We start from the raw sequence: 21,969 nt of genomic DNA on the forward strand, positions 1-21,969 counted from the left end.
GTATATAATATATAATATATAATAAAATAATCTAGCGGTAAATGTCTTTAAGCGATTTAAAGATAATATTGCGAGTCGTGACCGATTTAAAATAATTCCTCTAAATACAGGATCCAGTGTGTTAAAATCCCTGGCATTGAGTTGTGTTTTCTCGGATCCATTTGTATAATTCCCGCAATCTAAACATATATAATATTTTCTAAGAAATAGCATATACTGTGTTATAACTTATAACACACACGTTAAATTATCTTATTTCATCTTTGGATTCTTCAGTATTTATGAAAACGTTCAAGAAAACAGCCCCGGGTACGAGGAATATCTCACGCAATCGATACATTATTTATTGAATTTTTTACCGGATAAATTATCTAGTTTATTTCGAATTATATATTATATAAATATTTAATCATTTTTTACTCGTTGTTTATATTATTAATCAGTGTAATTTTATTCAAATTCCTCAGCACAACTACTCCGGAATTTATATTAACAGTTTATGGTTAAAACGGGCTGTCGTGGATGACGGACGGTCATACCTGACAATTTTCTATCTCAACCTGACGGAAAAATACAAATGAAAAAAAAAAAAAAAAAAAAAAAAAAAAAAAAAAATACCTATACCTGGATTTAAACCTATTTCCGGATAATTTATCATGCTTTTCCTACCAACCTCTTCGGCTATTGTTCTAAAACGCCGGACGATTCATTTCACCATGGATAACTAAACTCTGATGAATGTCCACCAAAAAGATCCAGGGAGCGAGAGAAGGGATTAAGCTGCCGAACCCCCTGACAGATACTTTTTACAGATTGTATTGTTATTTATATCCACAGAATGAACAAACTCTTAACTGGATTTTCGGTTAATAAATTTTTTTTTTTTTTTTTTTTTTTTTTTCCCCAAATAGAATCTTTCAAGTTTTACTTTAATCCTGCTACCGATTAAACTTTTATTTTTACACTGAAAAAGAAAATTACATTAAAAAAAAAATTAATTGTAAAATTAATAATTAGTAATAAAAAAAAAAATATATATTGTTCAATAAATCAAGCGTCATGCCATGATAAATTCATGATTGTATATAAAATTAAATATTGTATAATTTTAAATGGAAAAATAATTTTAAATAGGGAATAATCCAAAGAAAATTTGTCACTTTGTCAAACATTCATACAGCCACAAAAAAATGAAAATGTATAAAGTAAAGGCGAGAAAACAAACTTAATGACAATGGCAATTGAGATGTTAAAGATTTAAAATTTTAGGATCATTATTTTCCCCTTCTTTTTTTTTTTTATTTTCAAAGCAATTAACATAAACTTTTTAGCGAAGGTAATTAGACAATTTGTTCCGTAGAAAAACGATCAGCAAAATTTATCGATTTTTTAAATACAATATAGAAAAATTATTATTAGAATTTGAAAATATAAAACTAATGGATAAATGAAAAAAGTAATTGTGAGCACTGAGTGCTTCCCGCTGTTTTTGTCAGCGTATTTTCAGATAACGATCGATAGAGCGTTACTTCCGATAAATCTAAAATGAACGTACCTTAATATTCAATGAATAAATAAAAATTAAAGCTTCCCGTTTTGAAGATTGTATCTAGCTTTATCTTTATCCCGTCTTATTACAACTTAAAATTTTAACTGCCAGATTTGACAAATCATCCGCCAGGAAAATTTGCTTCGGCACACCGTCACCGCAGGTATCTAAATCTATTAACAGCTTGCCCATTAAGTGTTTAATAGTTTCAATATTCATTGTTAACACTACTGCGTACCGTTTTTTTTTTTGAGTGATGTCATATCTGCCTCAAGCCTCAAGTGTTATCTTTTTCCTTATTCCTTGTATTCCACCTAAATCTTTTGTATTATTTATTTCAGGTCAATTTTTTAAAGCCTACCTTGAAATTTCAAGTTTTCTAACTAAATATATATATAATTACAAGGCCATTTTCCACTTTGTATCGATGGAAAAATCTTATTTGAAAACTCTAAAAATTCAACCCGTTAAATTTTCATTAATTCCGTGAGAAATAATTTTTTTTTTACAATTAAATTAGAAAATTTAATAAAATATTTACAAATAGAATTTTTAATATTATAACTAAGTGTAAATAGTCAAATCTTCACACTTAAAGTGTAATTAGGTATTAGGCTTTACAAAGTGAAAATTAATAGACATAAATAGTCTATAATAGGCATAGATAACAAACACGCAGTAATAATTACTAAATTTAAAATTTTTTCATTAAAAATATATTTAAATTTAAACAAGTTAATGTAATGTATTTCCTCGACTTTAATGGGCAGTTGACGCTGCCCAAAGAACGATTTGTTCCATTATTGAATATTATAGACCATAAATCGTAGTCAAAAATAAAATGACATTACCACAAACGGTGTCTTATAAATCATGGTACTCTGGATGTTATTACAGCTGACCTTGACTTGAGTTATTGTTAAGTAACATTTTAGTGTATCTACACATAAAGTTATTCTTATAACTGGGAGTGTGGTGCACTCGGGGGTCAAGATACCAATACTATTGTAGGACTTAAAAAATAATAGTAATAACAATAAATAAAATGATAATGATAATGTTAAATAAGAGGTTCATAAAGGTCTAACTGAAAGATGATTTGAGACGGCAAAAGAGCGAGTGAGTAGTTTAATTTTAATCTGAAGTTGTGCCGGCCGATACCGAGTCGAGTTGGAAGCTTAAGAGTAAGAACCCGGTATCATCAGAGGAAAAGAGAGAAAGGGTTGTCCCGAGGGCGAAAATGAGAGAAGCGATGGCGTGATAAATGATCAAGTATTTAACACTCTTTACGGATTAGCATATAAACTACAGGCAGTCCATAGATCTTACAGCCAACGCATTAACGTACAGGGAGCATCCAACATCCAACAGGCTCACGGCCCTTCAATATTTTTCTTTATTTTTCATTTTTTATTCAGCTTCGGCTGTGCTTTGTTTTGCTTTTATCATCTTTATATTAGATAAATTTTTTTTTTTCATCCCTGTATTTATAATGTCTTTAAAAGCTTCTACATCTGCCAACAGGTTCATCTTTTGAGAATTAAGCCGGAAAAATAATTTTTTCAAAGCTCAAAAAAAATTTTTTTTACTCCAAAAGTCATTAGAAAAAAATTTTTTTTTTCGTTTAAATAAAAATTCTTTTCTATAAAAATTAAATTGTTCTTTTTTCTGTGGACTAAATAAATTTATTCAAAGTGAAAACAAATTTTTTCACGTCAAAACTGAACAAGTTTTATTAAATGACAAATGATACCTCAATTCTCCGGCAAAAGTCACCTGGTTAGGTGGAACTCGGTGAGTTATCTCGTTAATAAACAAGCGAACACATGTACCAGGTATAAACGGGAATAATAATGTGATATTTATTGCTATACAAGCTAAATCGTAATCGCCGGCAATAAATACACCAGATAAAATAACAAGGCGTATCGCGGGAAGATTAAACAAAAATAAAATTATTACGAAAATAAATGGGTAGATTTGTTGATTAATTGATTAAGGAGGTGCCAAATCCCGCCTCGCATATTATACGCGTACCCCGTCATTATACTACGAGGGAGAGAGAATAGAAGGAGAGCTCGAGGGAACTGGAGTTATTTAATGGGAGCATATACGAAGACATGTCCGGATCTCGAGATTAACTCACTTGCATGTTCTGTATTCTGTAATTATATAACCAAACAATAACTAGTATATAAATGCAAAGGTGCATTAGTATCGGTACTATATTATATAGAATGGGGATAGTATATATTTATATTTATTTGTTATTTATATGCATGTTGTTATGTATTTATCTTGAGGTTTATAAAGACAACATCGAGACACGAAGGTAGATCGAATCTTAGCTCTGCCATTCGTATCGCTTCGGGTCTCCACGATCATCCATGATCACTTTTGTGCAGTTCATCATCCACTCACTAAACTATACTACTCACTACCCCGATCTCTAATAAGTTCATTAATACCCTCTGGTTATTTCGCAAACACGAAGAAACAATTTAATTCCCTTACAATGTTGCGCTTTGATTATATCTTACTGCTAAAAATCTGTTAGCTTTTTTTTTTTCTACTTTTTTAACCCTCTCCAAGTGAGTGAGAACATTTTTTCAAACAATTAATTTTTTTTTACCCAAAAATTCATGTCAATTTAAAGAGAAGGCTTCTTTACTCCAGCTGTAATGACTTAAGTATTGAAAGAAATTTTTTTATAAAAAGTTCAGTGCTTAAAAAATTGAAATTTGAGCCGGGAAAATTTTTTATAACTTTGAAAATAAAATACTAAAAATACAAATTTATATCTGAAGTCTTTCGACAGGTGTTGAAATAAAAAAAAATGATAAATTACATCCTTGATTTTTTTGTTGTAACAAACTCTAAAAATATATCAATTCATTTGTGTTAATTAATATGGGTAAAAAAAAAAAAAAAAGATTAAAAATGTGACATGTTATTAGTGTTAAAGATGTTATGACGTACGTAATATTTAACCGAAAACCAGAGGTCTGCTCGAGCAGATTTTGTTGAGAAAGAAGGGGTAGTTAAACGGTTTGGCCAACGTATAAACCTTTTTACACACGTCGTAATATTTATTCACATGATTGTGTACAATAACAGCCGAGCAAAGTCGTATATATATATATATATATATATGTATTTATAAAATAGTATTATATACAAGTGAAGTAAGGGCGTAAGGAGGTGAGAGGCGCTGGCGATTCCGGGTACAGAACGCATAAACCCAGTGATGGACGCCAACCGGGTTTTTAGATCAAAGTCGCGGCTTTCAAACAATGTTACTTGTGCCGCGCAAGCTTGTACTTATACTACTTAAATTTAAATATATACGTATCTACAAACATCTCTACACATCACACAACTCCGGACTTTATTCATCAATTCGCTTTTGTGGTTACCAAAGTTTTGTTTTTTATTTTTTTACACCCACGCTAAGGACAAAAGGGACTTATTCAAATAAAATAATGAGTCCCAGCTGCATGCACCGACCTCGAGACACTTTCTCTTTCAAGGCTTATTTTTCTCACCTTTTGGTTTTATTTTTTTTTCCTAAAATCCAAATTAAAGACTTAAATCATAAACCCGAAAAAATTACTAAGCCCTTTATCGGGGTTATAAAGAGATGAGATTTAAGTATAAATTACTATTACTATCCCTTTGATCTTGTCTGAGGACTTAAGGCGTAATCCTATTATCTTTGATAAATAAAATGCCTATTCATTTATATTTTATTAATTACTTACTAATTATTATGTTTAATTTTAATCCTCATAATCTTCAATCATATTTTTTTTTTAAATTTTGTCGGTAATTAAAAAAAAAATTATAATTATCAGTGAATATTTATTTATCATTTATAATAGGTATTTGAATTTGAATGCTAATAAAAGAGACAAAGATTAATCAGAGTTAAAATATCCTTGGAGGATTAAGTGGTAGAAGGAACAATCGAGAACACGAGCGAGTAATTAATCATCTCGAATGATTTACATAAACGTCGAGTACTGAGAGCATTTTCATTTGTGCGTTTTATTTTTATTATTTTTTGCAGCCGAGCACAAGCATGACTGACTCGATACTTAAAAATGTATATATTATAAATAACTATTTATAATAATAATGAATAATATATGTACAAGATGTATAGAGACTCTTAGCGTGGAAATATTTCATGTAGAAAACAATGTATTAACTTTATAATATTTAGCGTAGACTCACGAGGCATGACGACAATTTTGTTTTGTCGCCAACAGGTCGTTGGTCACGAACGTATTTTTACAATATTTTTCTTGGTTTGGTTATTAAATGTACTTTGCGAGATTTTTTTATATTCGTAGCTTGAATGCATGTTTTCTTTATACATTATACAGTATATATAATATATAATACTTAGTGTGTAGCATTACACCAATGTAATCTTGCTCCTTTATTTTGGGCAAGCTGTCGTTCGGTTCATTGCGCGACCACTGTGTTATTATGCCACGCACTCATACATCAAAGAATTAATAAACGTGTTACATATATATCGGCGGGTTTGAAACCCGATGCCGCATTTATTTAACAAAGTCCTCTTTACAAGTCTTAAAATACTAAAGTGTTGCCAGTTACTGTTTACGAGGGGTAAAGGCCACTGGCAATCAAACCCACAACCCTTGATATTGTGTTTCTTCCTCACTGTGTTGTATTGTACGGCAACATAACTGTTATTGTTGCTCCTACACTCCAGTATAACAATGTAAGCGCTAGTGAGATGATCAAACTTTAATTGCATTGAGTCGTTACTTGTGAGAAAATGGACAGCCTGTGAAATACGTCTTTCTAATGGCACCATAATTACGAGAATGCGAATACATCCCTAACTGTACTGTTAGATAAATTGCTACATTTATTTTCTGGGTGATTATTGATTTTTTTTATTGTCAAGCTTTTTATTAATTGATGCCTTAGTTTATTTTTTTCGATTGTAAGAAAATTTATTTATTTGATTAAAATAATTAAATTTTCTAATAAAAATTTAATAATTTTGACTATAATTTTCTGGTAAAAGATAATTAAAAAATGATGACATGTATAATAAAAAAAAGATAAAATTTTTGAAATCAGGGAGTGTCGCTCTGGATATGCCGCGTAAAAAATTTAGTAAAGAATGAAATAAGACCGTCTATAGAAAATAAAAAGCAATAATAATAATAATAATAATAATAATAATAATAATAATAATAATAATAATAATAATAATAATAGCAACAATAAATGTCTGTATAATGTCTTATATATTACGGTTTCATTTATAAAAACATATATATAAATATATACTGTCATTATTATTGTGAGGTACGGAACAAATTCATGCAGATGTGCTGTGGTAAATGCCGTTGGTCCGCGTCACTTTTTATTCCTCATACTCTATGGAGCATACTCCACCAGAGCATCACCATCACCATCACCATCACCATCATCATCATCGGCAGTACAACGACTTGGGCAATAAAAGACGTGAGTTATTATGGATTCACCGGGCGATCTCAGCAGCCGCGGACCCATTATCCAGTTAATAAGATGCGAGAAACTGAAATCACACATACCGCGGGCCATCACCCGCACAAAGCGCTCTAAAAGGAAGAAAACACACACGTCTATATGTATTTTCAATAGAACAAGTGGCAACGACCAAGATTTCAATTTGTCTTGATTAGTGACGACGTGAATATTAATAAAAACTTTGTTCTTCGTAACATATATTATAACAGGTTCTAAAACTATCCTCCCCCATTTTATATTGTCAACATTCATAAATAAAAATAAAAATATGTATATATACTCTATCGAGTCTAGCTCTTTCATGGATTTTTTAATTTTTTTCCCCGTACTGATACTGAATGTGTACACGCGTGTCCAATGAATACATCATTTTTTTTTTTTATTATCATCACTATACATTTTATTCTGTTGGAGCCGAAATACCCATACATGTATATTATTACAATAATACACGTATGTTGAGAGACAAGATATCACTGCAAATTAACGACACGTGTCAATCTAAAGTCTATTACCGGAGCTGGCTGATAAATAACCAAAAGTACGGCCCGGGATTATTATTTTAAAAATAATAATATAATACAATATTAAGCGAATGTGAATGAATGTTAATAGATATATATGTAATATACCTTTATAAGTATTTCTCGAGAATAAATTATAGCAGATGAAAGAGAAATAGGTATATGCTCTGGATCATTATTCATAATACCCGACTGGATTAATTACCATCGGGATCTTGCGATTGGAGCTCGGTCGTTAAGCGATCGATTAAATGGCGAGGTTAGAGGTCATCCACCTTACCTTCTCAAGCATCCACATCCTCATCCACCAATTTATATTGTCGATTATAAAACAAAATAAACTATTTTTTAGCTGAGGTAAAAAATGAGGATCCATTTAGAGTAGTAATAAAATAAGTAACAAGTTTTGATTGATCGCGATTTATATTAAACAGGCGATCAGTCAGCGATCATCGGCTTCTGATTGAATCCCATGATAAATAGATTAATTTCGTAGTCGGTCAATTTTTGGGATTAGATTTATGCCCTACCCGTTTGTCTCGAGTTTGTTTAATGGGCTTAGAGATTAGCTGGTGAGATTCTCCAATCATAATCATGATTTTTATCTTTATTGGAGGTTTTCTGAAGGCGAGTATCACGTCTATTCTATTCACTAGTTGGAATACGTACAGAGTATCGATGGCTAGTTCGACTATTATATACAACAGTGAAAAGTTATGGCCGCTACATCCGTTTCCGTCCCACGACCCTATACTATTTTACTTTTCCAAGCGCTATATGGTTTTGTTGCACGCTTAGAGTTCATTTATACTTTGCTACTCTACGGGCACTTAACGGGTTTACGAGGATCTATCTGGCCCCTCGGTGGTCTTACAATTATACACATACTTTCAGCGGTGTTATTATACATACATCCTAGATTAGATGTGAAGTTTTGTATTTTGCTATTTAATATTAGCAGTTGCTTTTTCTTCCTGTGTTGCTCTATTAACATTTGATTTTTATCATGTTTTTTTTTTTTTTTTTTTTTTTTTATTATTTATTTCCGTTTTATGATGCGAAAAGATACATACCAACGTTGCGCAATAAAGATTGAAATAAAAGATTATTTTTTTTCCTTTAGTTTAAAATAAAAGGGCTGAAATTTACTTTTAAAAAATTTGTTTTATAAAAAAATATTCTCGTGATTTAAAATAGTGTAATTTGATCGGAAAAATGAGATAAAAATAGTAATTAATTCTAATTATGATGCAACAATATCTGAAGACCCGATAGGAAAAATAATTATAGGAAAAACAATGTTTATATTTATAATTACAACGTTGTTTGTCATTGTGGCAAACACATGTAAGTTTGAGAGGTTATTTTTTGAGTTGTCACAATAATAAAAAGTATTAGTGTTATTTTAAAAATTTAAACATAAATCTGAGGCACAAGTGTGATGAAAAATCACCGCGTAGAAGACACGAGCCGAGAAAGAATAAAAAAGAGCCGAGTAAGAGGGAAAAAACAATATTGTAACCAACAAAGAATTAAAAAAGAATATTTAGAGTTTAATTTGACGTTATTTTCAAACATTATCCAACTCTTTGCTGTTTACTTGTCATTCATCTGTCACTCGATGTTTTATCTTCTCACTTTACCTTTTCTACTTTATACATTCTATTCTACATTATACTAGTTTTTTTTATTTTTATTTTTATGCGACAACTTTTTCCTAATACTTAATCAATCATTCCTGACAAAATTATAAACAATTATCTTTGCTATTAGTCATTAGATCCGATTCAAGCGCTAAAAATAAAAATATATATTTCCTGTCCTGATAATATGATCGAGAAAGGGTATAGCATGATACAGTACCACGGATTTTTTAATTTGAAAGGGTCCTGAGGTCTAAAATTAGTCGGTGGTGTCGCGCAATAATGCCGCTAGCATCCCAGCATCTCAGCAGCATCTGGACCGCACTCACATCATACTGACACGACGTGCTACTACTAAAATTATCTCACCAAACGATCAAGCGCAACTCTCCCTCTTACTCTTTGTATTATACATCTACATCTTTACTTATATCTTCTGTATTCTGTATTATCTTCTCTCCTTTCCTTTCACCCGAATCGTACCGTATATACCATACCACAACACCATATCATATCGTACCGTACACCATGTAGTGTTAATGTTGTGTATATGTACCATCGTGGACCCTTGCTTACTTGTTTCTTATTATTATTCGTTGCTAGATGTGTACCACCGGTGGCGTTTCGGTCCTACGTATCAGACAAGACGCGTGCCGTCCCACTTAGACATATTTTTTTTTTTTAAATTTTATTTTTTGAGTCTTGTCTTATCTCTGAATTTTTTATTCATTTTTTAGTTTTTAATTTATTTTTTTTTTTTTAAGGTTGATTTTTTGAAAATAAAATTTTTATTTTAATAAAAATGATGAATATCTGTTAAAAAAATAAAAAGTAAAAAATAATACGCAATACCAAGAACTATAAAGGTTATTTAAATAGTAAGATGAATTAATTTGTTTAATCAACGAAAATAACTACATATCGAGGGTAAAAAAAAGCACGACTTTGATTCAAAGCCGAATATAAAAGTATACATAACAGTATACAGCAAAGATGCTTGGTAAATATCATTTAAAGTCTAGACATCCTCACAGCGATGTTGAATTCCCAGTATCTCTGATATTTATAATCGCGAAACTCTCGCGTCGCATTAAAAGACTCGATTCTCGGATTAGCGGAAGTGAGCACGGTCTTAGATCTCTTACGGGAGACGACCGACATATGTCGTGTCAAAAGCTAAGCACACGCCTTTTCGTCTTATCCTATCTTATACTTACACTGATACTTACGAATACTAGCTACACCATCATCTCTCCCTTTATATCAACGTGATGCACATACTCTTATTACTAAATACTACATTACCAATATATTATATATACATCTGCCCCTTCTCCATATTTATATTTATATTTATATTGCAAACAGCCCAGCAAAAACACCCAGATTTATAATTTATAATTGGGATTTCGTTTTATTATTTATCTCTTCTCGAGAAATGGGACTGAAGCGATTAAGATAATTTTCACCCTCCCACGCTCAAAGCTCCAGAACAGCCCGAGACGAGGAGACTTGGTATGAAAATAGGATTCTTGTATATGCATTTAATTATAATAATTTTTAAAATAAAGAACAAGTGAAATAGACTGGATAATTGGTGAGGATGTGAGACACTCTTTCCGGCCGGCTGCGACTTTAAATACGCGACTGCGCCCCTTTTTTTGTTTTAATGTATCCACCCTCAGATATACATACGTCTTCGCACTCGTATGACCAATTTTTTACGTTTAAAAATTTTTAAATGTCAATTTTTTTTGCCATCATTTTATTTTTTATATAATTATTAATTTTTATGTTAAAATTCTTTTGATTTTTCAATTTGTAAAAAATTATAGGGTATTATTCTTAATGATTTTAATGAGAAGAAACTGACCGCTATAATCAATAACGATAAATTTTTTTTCTATATAAAAACCGTTTCAAAGATTAGGAATGCAATACAAGAGCAGTTAGTTTTAGTTGGCATAATATAATTTAAGATTAGTGTTGAAGATATAAAAAACTGAAAAAGTGATTCGTTAGTTTAGTGAGCAGGTAGTGAATGAGTGCAAAAGACTCTCCTTGAAATGGAACATGCTAATAGAAATCTGCCAACTGCAGCATAAGCGGAGACTATTATCTCAATCGAGGCGTGTTACAATTTCATCCTTTGACTATAATGTGCAGAACACCGCGCGTAACCTGTCTTATTTTAGTCTCCAGTCACACAACAGACTTTTTAACAACATCTAAGCGATTCGTGTCTATAATCATCCAATTAGTAGGTGCAACAATGTACCTACTTCTTGGTATCGGGGTTGTCAAACCGAGGATCTACCTCCTACCTCATCCAAATTGTTCTGTATACAGGTGAGGATCTAAAATCGCTCAACTCTTCGTTCTTAACGCCTTTGAAGTCACATATAATTGATAAAGATGCTCCTCAAAATTAGGCAACTCCTGCATACTGCTCTAATTTGCGAAATTAGTTTATTCAATGTAACAAAAAAATTTCTTTCTACTTACAGTGAAAGCAGCTGCCGGGTAATGACAAATTCCTGCTGTTACCCAAATTCTTTTTCGTTATCTTACGCATTATACTAAACAATGCCTATTATTTAGCTTTAAAATTTAGATATTTCATCACTGACAGTCCTCCAATTACTTCTTCGGAGACTCGTCGACTTACTTTGCTATAATTTCATCGCAAAAATTGCGACTCTTCAGGAATTATGTATGCTAATTTTTAAAGTCTAACTCTTACATGATTTCAAATCGCAAAAGTTTGACGAATGTCAGAATGGAATGTCTATTATTATTACATTTACATACTTCTTTTGTCACAATCATTTTAGAAAATTGCAAATACTTTTTTCGCATCTGCCATTTTTATTGTGGAGTTCAATTGTGCCTCAAACTAAATTTTAAATTATTATTTTGACGATTTCAAGAAATAATTTTAAAATTAGAGAAAAATATTTTTAAAGTAATTTTGGAGTAAAATCAAAATATTTAAAAAAAAAAAAAAAAAAAAAAAAAAAAAAAAAAATGAATTTTAGAGTTGTCTATCCCGAACGATTAACGCAAGAATATTCCACAATATATAATATTGTTTATGAATAATTTATACGACTTAACAGCGTGACAAATAAGCCAAGAATAAGGCGAGTTTTTAAAAGAGTTTACTAATAAATTAACAAATGCGTGTGTTCATAAAGGTATATTATTTTTAAAAGAGTTTTAAATGAAAAAATTTTAAGTAAATTGTTAACAGTCCCGAGAGAGGGCAAAGTATTGAAAATATATAACTTAAACTTCTTATAGCACATTGGCTGAGTGATATTGAACTTTTAATGGATTGCCCGAGTAGTTGTGACGGCTTAAGAGTACATTCAATGGCACCTGCATATATTACACGCACGCGTGTATCCTCTGTTGCATATGCTGGAAAGCTTTTCACTTTTTCCACGTCATTGTTATTGTTGTCAACTGGTGTCGAGGTGTCGAGAATTTTTATAATTCTTATACATGCTCTCAGAGTGAGGAATACTTTACTTGTATTATATTTGAATTAAAATGGATGCATCCAAAAGGGTACACGTTTTGTCCGCTCGGTTTCCGTGAAATCAACTGTCATTTGATTTATTTCATTTTCTTGTTTATTAATTTAAGTTATTTATCATTTATAAGGTGTAAGGTGTACGGCATTTTGATATAAAGATATTTGTCAGATGAGAAACCTGTCAGTGTTTGAGTTTTAGATTTTTTTTTTTTTTTTTTTTTTTTTTTATTTCAACGCTCTATTGAAAATTTACAGTGAAAAATTACCGTGTAATCTCATCAATGACACTTTGGGGATTTTTTAATTTTTATTTAGTCATGCTTTTGATTTAAATTTTATATTTTTAGTTTTTATAATAATTATAATAAATTATTATTATTATTATTATTATTATTATTATTATTATTATTATTATTATTAATGAAAATATTATATTACTAGCGTATTTATAATTTTTTGCCTTAAAATTTTTAAATTAATATTAAAATTTAAAGAAAAATAATATTTTTCATGGGAAAGAAATTTTTTTTAATACTAAAAAATTATGATTCGGATTACACGGTACTTTTTCATAATATCAAAAAGAAAAAATCCTTATATAAATAAGAGATATTAATTCATGACAAGAAAATCAAAATCAAGCACATCAAAAATTCGTCGGAATAAATAACGAAAAAAAAAAAAAGCCCAAGAATAAATAATAAAAATAAAAAAAAATAAAAAAAAAAAGTCTTGAAACAAAATTCAATAGATTGAGTGATGCATATTATAAAGAAGCTTGACAATAAAAGATCACAGAGATCTTATGGTCTTTGTCACCTCGAGAATATAAGAGCGTGAATAAGAGATACCTGCCCGTACATTTGTCTCTTTAGTTAGAATACTTAAGAATAAATATACACGTATATATTCATATAGAGATATAGTTGTAACTGAAAAGTTGAAATATACGTCTCAACTTAACTTATAAATTATAAGTATGAGTGTTGTGGTATTATACATAAGAAAGATACATTAATAAATACAGAACCGAGAGCGACTAAGACACAGTTGATAAATATTAGTGAAGACGACACTCTTGCACCCACATGATTTTCATTGAAATTCAAATTGTCTCTCTAGCGTATACATACTTAGCGTATACATTGGAGTGAGCGAGACAGAAACTCTAGTTTACTCTATGGTTTATATACATACAGACTTACATATATTAATATATATAAGCCTCGACTTTTATATGTTACTGAATATAAAGACCATCTCACTAAGCACTTATTGAATATCATTTTTTTTATTATTTCTTTTTTTTTTTTTTCTGTTAAATATCTTTCAGAGCATTGCGACATTTATTATAATGAGCATTGGATTCATAAGTCTTTGATATGCTAACCGGGGTTAAAATATTCTGGTAACATATATAAACTCTGATGTAGATGATGATGTTTATCATAATAAATAAATTTTTTCATTTGTACTATTAATAGAATCTTCTCAAATCTTTCTATTGAGTTATTCTGTCAAATTTAATTATCGATGCATGCCTAATTTTTTATTAAAAATCGGACTAGTTATCGTTGAATTTATCAAATTATCTACGGTACATATTTATTAAATTTCCAATTCATTTTAATAAATAAAAAAAATTTTTAAGACTACCCAAGATCTCTTATTTTATTTCCAAATAAATTTTAAAATAAACTGTGAGGAATTGTTGATAAAAATTTTGCATTTAAAATGAAAGCGACATCCTGCAAGTTCATTATGAATATTAAAAATCTCATATAAATTTTTATTTAAAAACCAACTAATTATCCCTTTTTCTTTTCCATAACAATAGCAATAAACAAATTTCACAGGTCGGTAAGTTTAAATGCGCAAAGTCTAGATAATTGTATCGTTAAAACACAATCTAAAATCAGTAGTATCTTGTAATTTGACTTTTTGAATAAAGATAAAGAATTAAGTGCCCTACGTGTAAAATCTTCTTGAAAGCATTGTTATTACTGTTTTAATATTTTATTGCTGGAAGTTGTAAGACGAAAAAGTATCTAAAAAGACAGCTCACCGTGCGATTTGACCACCGACTCGTCACATCCTGCCTTAAAACTTCAAACAATCCTCTATGCTTCGTACTTAATACTTTACACTATATATAATAGCATTGCTAAGATATATAAATAAGCAGTTACATACTAATCTACTGTATGCTAAGACGGTTTATTTCTCCGAGTGCAACGAACCACTTTACCCATCATCCTCGCTAACGACAGATTGTTTGTACCTTCTCGCAAAACTCCGCCTCCTTATTCTCACCACCAGTCATCATTTTGTTAGGATCGCTCTTCATAATATAACAACATAACACTGTACTCTTGTACCTTTTACAGAGAAAAATTAAGTAACAACAAACAATTTCTCTTAATTTCATCTGTTTATATCTACTGGCTACTTTATATCTAATCATTGAGTTATCTGCTCTCGTTACAGATAATAAAGTACAATAACTATTTAATAATCTTTGTCCATTGTCTCTAGTTCAAATTGCGCGATTGTTAAAGTAATAATAGTTATAAATTTTAAATGATTGCTATGATTTTTAATAATTCTCCGCTAAGATCATTTTAATAATTTTTATTACCGTCAAAAGTTTTATTAAATTTGAACTTTGATCAAAAATAAAATTTGTAATTTTTTCAAAATTAAATTAATATTTATCTTATTAGAAAAAAAATTCTAAAACTTAAATATTAAAAATAAAAGTTGGTTTTTTAAAACATATACAATATACGAGGGAGTTATTTTAACGATGAACTATATATATAACGATTGGTAAAATACGAGGTGATAATACTGTAAATGGTAACATTGAGTAAAAGACGGGATAATATGAAGGGAAATTTAAGTAAAGTACGTTTTAAAACTCCCAGTCAATTTGAAGCATTACAACTATAAGACAGACGTTTACAGCCTCATCCAATTATTGAACTCGTACTTAAATAATATTTGCATCCTTTCATACTCATATATTTATATATTATGTATATTATTTTTAATATTTTTGTATTTAATGAGAACGAAAAGTATTAACAGATACTTTTCGATGAATTTTCAGTATTAAGGATATTATATATATATATATATATATATATATATATATATATATATATATATATATATATATAAATTAATGACGGAATTGTGCGTAATTTGCGCAGTTGGATTATCGGTTTCTCACGTGTAGTGAGAAGTGATAAAAGTGCAATTAGATTGATTTAAACAAATTAATATTGATGCCTGGTGTAAATTATCGGTAGCGGACGCATAAATAATTGAAATAATGACAACGATAGGACAATATCTGGAATAACCGAGGTCAATTCTGTCAAAATATCTATTAGCCTACGGGTTATGAATAAAAGAATAAAAGATACTCATTTAAAAGCGGGTGAATTTTTTTTCATTAATTTAAAAGTTGTTCAAGGCGAGACTCTAATTGTCAATTAAAAATATTATTTTTAAATTAATTAATTAACGGTAATAATTTACGTCCCACCCTTAAATCATTTATTTGATAGCTCGGCGGTAAAAAATTTAATTTTTCTAATGCAAAAAATGAATTTATCTTAATAATTAATTTTTTTCAGCAAAATTGCATTCATAAATGTATTTATAAAGACAAATGTACACACATGTGAGTACTGTAAGAGTGTAAGTCGGTAAGGCGGTCTTGAAGCTCTTGTAAGTGGTGTAGTGGTCAGTGATGCATGTGAAAATAGCGCTTATATCTTACCGATATGAATCAGTGTGAGTGACCAGTAGTATTAACATCAGCCGGGTAACCATCACACCCCCTTTGCCGCTGCTTCGGTACAGCAATACACACACGAGCCACGTATTATACATACATTGTACATCCATACGTGTAAAATGTGTGTATATAAATATAAATATATATATATATATATATATATATATATATATATATATATATATATATATATATATATATATATATATATATATACGGGACGCGGAATAGCCGGCAATTTGCGGGTTTACGAGTTATTTCACAATGGCTGCAAAGTATAGTGGTACATCATGCAGTATTACCGGCATTGGTGGATATATCTACGTATATATACGTACGTATGGATTTACAATGATGCCGTTGGTATATTACTTTGTAGACACAGACACAAATATATTGTCAGCGTCTGTGTTTAATGCACACTATCTACCAACTTTTATTTTATCGCTTGGAGAAAAATATATAATTTTTAGTGGTGGTGTAGATGGATAAGAGGTTCATATCCCAGCCCACGGCTCAACCTGGTACCCTATTTCAAGACAATAACCAACTGACCATAAACCTGTCTAAGTTGTACTCCTTTTTACTTTTAAGTATACTTCTACTTCTACTTCTACTTCTACTTCTACTTCTACTTGAGTTTGTTTGGTGCAGGGTTTAGAGCTTGCTTTTACCTCGAAACTCCCGGACCACAGATAACCCATCAGATCAATCCGATGATCTTGTAGTTGATGATTAACCAACAACCCTACGACTATAATGTATTTAAATGTCTACTTGATAATTATCGGGCTACTGAAAAATACTAATATCTTCTTTATACTTATGGTACATCAGGAAAATATTTAAAATTTTATTAACTTTTAATATTTCTTAGAAAAAGATAAAATTTTTTTTTTTTTTTAAGAGAATTAATTAAAATTAAAATTAATAAATAAATGATTTTAATCAGCAACAAATACTACCTCAAAAATAAAAAAATTGAGATTAAACCAATCTAAAATGAGTAGGTACAGCGTAAAGACAGTAAATAACGAAAAGATTAAAGAGCGAGCGCGTAAGTAGTACGCCTCCGCAGAATGATGGATGCGATGCGGGAGACGCAATAGCTCCGAGTAGGTCGAGCTTTTCATTTCCATCCATCTCTTTCCTCTTTCGACCTCCCTCTTTATCATCATCAGGCTCATCCTCTCCTCAGTTCATGATGTCTCATCAGTTTCAAACCGTTATTACTCTTTCTCAGTTTTGGTTCTTCCATTACAGACTACAGACTCTACAGCGGACGATTCGATCAATTTGTAGCCGGGAATTTTCAGTAAACCCAAAATAATTACAACTGTCTGTACTTTATTGTGTATTTAAATAATGAAATTTAATATGCTACTTAATTTTAATAGTTTCATTTGAAAACAATAAAAATGCCAATCTAAATGTTAATCCAATACCACACCCCCGGTGTCGACAAAAAGCTAAAACGCACCCGCCGCTTATATCCAAAGCGAGGGTTACGATCCGCCGGACAAAAACTGTTAACAAGGCCAAGATCCTATCCTCATGGTCAATTCTCCTATATTATATCCTCTATCCTCCGGTTGTGCCACACACATTTATTTATATAGATATATCTATATGTTTTTTAGAGATACATCAGTCGCAGTGACTTGCTTACGAACTTACAACCCTATCCGACGAGCAGAGCGTGGCAATTATCTCGCTCTCGGTGTAAAAATAATAATTAACTGCCATTCATTACATTAATTAAAAATATCCAACACGTTAAGACACTTAATTGCTCATTTTATACCTCCACATGTTTTTAAATAATAAATACTAAAGACTGAGCTCATTTTTTACCCTAACCCCTCCTCCTCCTCTCTTTCCTTTTAAATATTCAACATAAATATAATAATATCACTTGTTTCAAAAAATTAACAAGTAATTAAAATAAATTAAAAATAACAATAATAAAAAAATATTAAAAATTGAAACGATACTTGCCTGACGCACCTGTTTGAACTGCTCCTCGAAGCTCCAGCTGGAGGGCTGCTGACTCGAGTTCGTGGAGTTGTTATTGTTCATGTTTGATTGCCCGTTGTCTCGCGGGTCATTGTTATTGCGAGATGAGCTCTGAGACGACTCGCTCGAGTGAGAGCTGGCTGATGAAACGAGAGCATTTCCAGCAGCCGCGTCGCGGTTTTGTCCAGGGTTCAAGTGCTGGAGATGGAGAAATGGGGCGGGAAACGGAAACCCAGGGTACCCGTTAGTCATAGCCGCGTGAATAGCGTCCAAATTTGATTTTGAGTTCATCATATCAACTTCATTCGGCTAAAAATTTTATTCAATTTTTGTATTCTTGATTTATTTAATTTTTTATTACTAAACTTACCTCTTGTTTGAGTTTGCTGAGGAAATGTGGGTTCAAAAAATTGCCGATGTGTGGGGCCACTGGAAGAGAAGCACCAGCGTTTCCAGATGTGTTGTCAGATAAGTGAGTATTGTTCTGGAGAGGCTGTTGTGGTAATTCTTCTCCACTTTCCTCATCCTGGTCTGGGTCTGATTCTTCCTCCTGATGTGACTGAAATTAAAAATTAATATTTTTATTTTAAATTAATGAGAAAAAAAAATTAATTTTTTATTGCTACTGTCTTTAATTGTTACAATAAAAATGTTTAGACATTTGATTCGACTTTAATCATCAGATTAAAAATTTAAAAACAAATTTTGAGATACAGGACAAATGTGTAAACAAACATAAATATAAATCTATGAATTAAGATCAAGCAAATCTATGGTGACCACCCATGAAATAATGAATACAATATGTCGAGCACGTGGAACAATATTTACCTATTGGAGCAAGATGGATCCTATTCAAACTCCACGACAGGTCTCAGCAATATAATAATCTACCATAAGAAATTCAACAAAAAGATCAAATGGATCAATTTTAACCGAGCAGACTAGACTTTGACCGACGACAAAATTTATTGACCGATATGCAAACAAAAATTTAAAACAGAATGACTAATAAAAATATCGGGCCAATGTTTGTCTGATTAAAAGCGCGCTGAATATTTCTATTTGGAATTTAGATTGTCTTCAACGCTCATGTATACTCATGTAATACACATCCGTATAATACAGAGATGCTCAAAAGGACCAGCACACAATCTGGCTGCAGATGACCAGGTAAAAGCGTGTCACCTTCAGCAAACAAATGGGCGCGGCAGGTCTCGATGCTTGGGGAAAAAATCACAGCCACATCAAAATAGGCACACCTGAATCCATACATTTCAATTTTAATTCGTACTAATATTTCTTTTTATTTTTTGAAGATTTAGTCGGTCTGATTTTTGTAAATTTCCAAGCGCAAAAAAATATTTTTCAAGAGATAGACAGTAATTAATTGACGAGATTCAAAAATAAAATTTTTAGGTGAAAAAAGTAAGTTAATATTAACAACAATAAACAAATTGTTTATTTTATTTTAGTGTTAATTTTATTTCAGATACTATATAATATTTTTACGACCTGAGGTGTCGAAAAGTCAGTGACATACATCAACTCTAGTCACGCCAGTTGACTCATGACAGAGCTACACTTAATATTTACTACTACTACTACACGCGCTAAGCTACACCTAGTGTGAGAACCAGTTACAGTGCGAATAAAGCCCGTACAGTACATGATACAAAATACAGAATAAAGAAGTTAAAATGCGAGTACGTTACTTTACATGTCAGTACATACAAGTCGAGTGTTATGTGTGTGCTGCAGAGAGACGTATAGTAAAAATATCGTATGATTGGGAGGAACATTATCATTTTCTCAGAGAACTCCCTGACAGCCAGACGACACACGATATTGTTACACGGATTTCAGTCAAACATTTAGAGCTTAGGGCTTATGAAAATTTCTCTCTGTTTTTATATTTATATTTAATTTATATTTATATGTTTGTGCATTAATGCGCGAACTATAATAAGGATAACAAGAGAGACAATGACTAAATTTAGCGAGAGATTCAGTAGCGAGTTTGTATACCTTTTGGATAATGTGGCGAACGCGATAATCCGAGAGACAAGAGATTTATAACCGCGGGTGGATCTCACTCGTACATCAGCCTTACGTCTGTTGCAACAAATGTGTTTATAGTTTGTAGTCTTAGCTTATAAATCCTTGGAATAGTTTTATCATTTATCTTGTTATTATTATTTGATTTATTTTTGATGATTTATCAGCTGCTTTAATCATCTAATTGACTTGTAATAATATTAAATTATATTTAAATACTGAAAAAAAAAAAAAAAAAAAAAAAAAAAAAAAAATTATTAAATAAAATAACAATTAATATTGATGGATAAATAAATGTTCAAGTAATAAGTAAAATCAACAGATTAAGTGTAAATTGCGTTAGCCAAGTTGTTACGGGATTCACCCACGCATTCACTGCGTGAGATTTTTTGCGGGTGTCCTTATGACAAACTGCAGAGGGAAGTACGCACGCGCCTGCACAGAGGGGTGCCAAAGTCAAACTAGTCACCACAATTCATTCGTATTATTTATTTATAAACACAATTAATAATATTTAAATTGATTTGATTTTTTTTTTTTTTATATTAAAAAAAAATAATTTTTATTTTAATTGTAAATTTTTTTCCAAGAACATTAAAATGATTATGTATTAGGTACACATTTACGATAGCATTATATCATATTTTATAGCGAAGATAGGCGTTATCACCTGCTAAATTCATATATTTGTATTAGTATTTGAAATTTAATCAGAAAATTAACTTCTTTCCGCACAATGCGGCTACAACTACTGTCGTAATTGCAATGACACTATTATTGATGATATCGCTTTCAGAATAATAATGATAACCAATTATGCTATTTAAATTTATATAACCGATGAAATATACATATATATATATATATATATATATATATATATATATATATTCATGTAATAATGTACTGACTTAATCGCAATTGAATGTTAAATGCTCGGTATCTTCGGCCATGGATTTTTTTCTTTTGGTTATACTTTATTTATAATATTCACTAGACTAGAATATTTTATTTTTATAATATTTGAAATTATTATTATGCTGGTATTGTTCAATAAACATTCCATTCGATAGATTAGCTGTAATAAAATGGAACAATATAAAATACCGTGCAATTAAAAAAATTATAAAACCGTTGTTTATTGGATAATAATCCATAAAATGACTCTTTTTATTTTATATTCCTCGGAGAATGCGATTGGAACAATGAATCATTTATATTTATGTATTTTTAATATAAAGGAGACCATGATGTCGTAAGTTTTTAAAAAA

At 30.5% G+C, this 21,969-nt stretch overlaps 1 protein-coding gene across 5 annotated transcripts in view; it reads right to left on the reverse strand.

Moving 5' to 3' along the window:
* Positions 1 to 21,969, reverse strand: part of Retn (retained) — a 65,242-nt gene that overhangs the window by 25,270 nt on the left and 18,003 nt on the right. For 3 of the 5 annotated variants that reach the window (XM_074243366.1, XM_074243365.1, XM_074243363.1), the window contains exons 2-3: positions 19,011 to 19,199; positions 18,623 to 18,949 (exon numbers count right to left, since the gene is read on the reverse strand). In XM_074243366.1, coding sequence (XP_074099467.1) covers positions 18,623 to 18,949; positions 19,011 to 19,199 — 516 coding nt within the window. The remainder of the gene's footprint in view (positions 1 to 18,622; positions 18,950 to 19,010; positions 19,200 to 21,969) is intronic. The other 2 variants (XM_074243367.1, XM_074243364.1) reach the window with 1 other exon arrangement.

This window comes from Cotesia typhae, unplaced genomic scaffold (genome assembly GCF_013202065.1).
Source record: "Cotesia typhae breed Kobodo isofemale line unplaced genomic scaffold, CoteBio_Ctyphae contig_4, whole genome shotgun sequence".
Classification (NCBI taxonomy): domain Eukaryota; kingdom Metazoa; phylum Arthropoda; class Insecta; order Hymenoptera; family Braconidae; genus Cotesia; species Cotesia typhae.